The sequence below is a fragment of the Octopus bimaculoides genome, chromosome 7 (genome assembly GCF_001194135.2).
Source record: "Octopus bimaculoides isolate UCB-OBI-ISO-001 chromosome 7, ASM119413v2, whole genome shotgun sequence".
Taxonomy (NCBI): Eukaryota; Metazoa; Mollusca; class Cephalopoda; order Octopoda; family Octopodidae; genus Octopus; species Octopus bimaculoides.
The window spans coordinates 99,865,789-99,869,371 of NC_068987.1; the positions used below are offsets into that span (position 1 = coordinate 99,865,789).

At 41.2% G+C, this 3,583-nt stretch overlaps 1 protein-coding gene across 1 annotated transcript in view; it reads left to right on the top strand.

Moving 5' to 3' along the window:
* Nucleotides 1–596: 596 nt before the first annotated feature.
* LOC106870801 (uncharacterized) overlaps nucleotides 597–3,583 on the top strand; it is a 4,378-nt gene continuing 1,391 nt past the window's right edge. Inside the window, exon 1 of the mRNA XM_014917050.1 lies at nucleotides 597–893. Coding sequence (XP_014772536.1) covers nucleotides 597–893 — 297 coding nt within the window. The remainder of the gene's footprint in view (nucleotides 894–3,583) is intronic.

A 3,583-nucleotide genomic window follows, 5' to 3' on the forward strand; every position in this document is an offset into this window, starting at 1 on the left:
TCTTCACTCCCTCAATTATGACCTCAGCGACTGTGTTCTCCAGTGAGTAGAGATGCTGGTAGTACTCCACCCATCCATTCATTTGCTTGCTTTGGTCTTTCATGAGATCTCCAAGAGTTGATTTCAGAGAGGCTGACTTGGTTGCAGATGGACCGAGGGCCTTCTTCAAACCGGCATACATCCCATGGGTGTCGCCATTGTCAGCTGCTGACGGGATACTCTGACAGATGTCCTGCCAATGGCTATTTACACAGTGTCTGGCATTCAGTTGTCTTTTATTTCTTGCCCTTCTGAGTTTTTCGAGTGACTTTGTGAAAGATTCGCTCTTGTATTGCATCAGGACTGTGCACTTTGTTTCGATAACTGGTTCCAGCTCTGAGAGCCCAGCACCGAACCAATCTGGGTTTTGCCTTTCACTCATGCCGAAAGTATCTATTGATGTGGTATACAAAGCTTCCCTGATGTAATTCCACCTACTTTCAGCAGAGGAGGATGGGCAGCTACTGAGGACAACCTTGATAGAAACAGCATTTTTGCAGTGTAGGGTTCGAGGTTCTGGCAGTGTTAATGCGTGGTCGGCCCATTTTCTTGGAGTGATGGACTATTTTTTAGGCAGAATCCTCACCCTGCTTCTTATTACTGACCGTGGCGATTGTAAAAATTACCGTGGAATATTTCTTCTCAGCACTGTTGGAAAGACCTTTGCTCGTGTTATCCTGTCCAGGCTACAACTGCTTGTTTCTCGAATTTATACTGAATCGCAGTGTGGCTTTAGAAGAAGCAGATCAGCTATTGACATGATATTCTCCATACGCCAACTTCAGAAGAAGTCCAGAGAGCAGAAAATGCCATTATATATGGCTTTCATTGATCTGAAAAAGGCCTTTGACTTGGTAAGGCCTCTTCATCCTGCTTCAAAAAATTGGATGCCCACCAAAGCTGCTAAGGATCATCAAATCTTTCCATGATGTTATGAAAGGGTGCATACAGCACAATAGTTCAACATCAGCCGCCTTCCAAATAAAAACAAAACAGGGTAAAGCAAGGCTGTGTCCTTGCTCCTACATTATTTGGCATCTTCTCGCTGCTGATGTCATACGAATTTGAGATATCCGATGATGGAGTGTTTCGGCACAGTAGACGTGACGGGAAACTGTTCAATCTCTCGGGTCTGCGTACCAAGACTGAAATGAGAAACGTCCTGATCAAGGAAATGCTCATTGCTAGATGTGCCGCTCTTCTATCACACACAGAAGAAGCCCTGCAAAGGCTCAGCAACTGCTTTGAGCAAGCATGTAGCGACTTTGGCTTAGTTATCAGCCTCAAGAAGACTAACAGCATCGGTCAGGCTACATCGGATATCCCAAATATACATATTGGAGACGACAGACTACAGGAGGTAGAGAAGTTTACCTATCTTGACTTTATCGTCACCTATAACCTATCCCTTGATGCCGAGCTCAATATACCCATGGGTAAGGCAGCACCAAACGACCATGGGACAACAATAAGTTGACCAAGACCACAATAATGAAAATTTACCAGGCATGTGTACTTAGCACTCTACTGTACGGCAGTGAGACCTGGACGCCATACACACGCCAAGAGCTTCGCATAAATATAATTCACCTGCGATGCCATCGGAAAATCCTTAGCATTAAATGGCAGAATCATATCCCCAACAGATATGTCCTCAAGCAAGCAGGAATACTAAGCATGTTTGCACTCCTCACACAAAGACGCATGAAATGGCTTGGACATGTTAGTTGTATGGAAGATGGCAGAATCCCCAATGACATACACTATGGAGAACTTGCTAGGGGGCACTAGGTATGTTAGAAGACCGTTCTTACGATACAAGGCTGTTTGCAAAAGGGACATGAAAGCTTGCGACATCAATATTAGCAACTGGGAAGCGGTTGCCAGCAACCGTGGATATTGACGACGCACCATAGACGAGGGAACACAAACGAGTGACAGAGGGAGAGAGGAGAAATGGAAAGACAAGAAAAGATGTCAACATGAACCTATGGAATTTCAACCAGCCAAGCAAAGACTTCGCTAGATTTGCGGCACCTGCCACAGGGAGTGCCTGCCCAAGATAGGACTACATAGCCACAGATGATGTATTAGGACATGAAATGTAAAAACCGGACTATATTAGTTTATGCGCATCTCCATTGTCTCCCGAGACAAAAAGGATGACAACAACAACAAATATAAGCATAAAAACAAATATACACACGCGCGTGAATACGTAAACATACAGATAGAGACAGGGAAAGAGATGGAGACACTGAAAGAGAATGGGAAAGCCAGATACAGGCAATGGCAAATAGGCAAAGAGTGAGAGAGAGAAAGTGTGGGTTTATTTGGCAGAACAGGATAGGAAATCACCAAAATATATTTATCTAAATAGAAAGTAGATAAAATCATTTCGTGTGAACTTTTCTTTTACAATCCATAAATAAATAACCAATAATAAGAATACTAGCATGCTATGCCAACACTCTTATATATGTAAAATAATCCCATGCCTTCTGTAGTAACTTATAAAATTAAATTTTTATTTTGATGCATCATATGAGGAAGTTTTACAGTGTCAACATTTCGAGAATTATAAAATGTAATTGATGTATTCTTGGTATTTCGCTTGGAGACTAGTAAATAAATGCGTTCAAACACAACGTTTCACTATTAAACAAATGTATGTTTTCATTCAAATGTTGAAAACTAGTCACATAATGAGAGCAATAATATGATAATTCTATAGAATTTTATTTTAAAAATGCCTTTGAGTATGTTAATGTTTCGGAAATTACATTTAATATATTCCAATGGAAGCTGAAATGTTAGCCCACTGGTCGAAATGCTTAGCAGTACTTCGTTTGTCTTTACCTTCTGAGTTCAATTTCCGCCGAGGTCGACACTGTCTTTCATCTTTTCACGGTCGATAAATTAAGGACCAGTTGCGCACTGGTGTCGATCTAATCGACTGGCCCTCCTCCCCCAAAATTTCGGGCTTTTTGCCTAGAGCAGAAAAGAATGTACGGTGGGTCTAGTCTATATTTAAATTGAAGCGGGGTGAGAATATCTAGAATGCAGCTGTTACGAAATATTCTGAGGCACACAGGAGAATCTGTATATATAGACATTCGGGCCAGATTTGACATTTCATGTGTCATTTTGAACCAGGAATACCATGGTGTACTCGGAATAGCTCGATGTACAATTAAGAGCGTTGAAGAGCATAAAAATTAGTGTTGCAGTTACATGACATGGAATAAATGAAGCTATCGTAATATTAGAAAAGTGTTCCCGATACAATGATGTTCGCGCCGGCTATCAAATTGCCGTTTTGAGATCGTGGTGGCAAATGATGGTGGATATTTGGGTAACCTCTTATCTCCCAGCGTTCATGGGAGATGATATATTTTGAATAAATTTAATAACTTTACCTTTGGATGAGATGCTACCTTTTCATTTTCTGTTATTCAAACAGTCAAAATTAGTGCTAATACACTGTATACACCGTCACACACAACAGACAGCGTTTTCTATCAACAGATTAATTGTGTATATA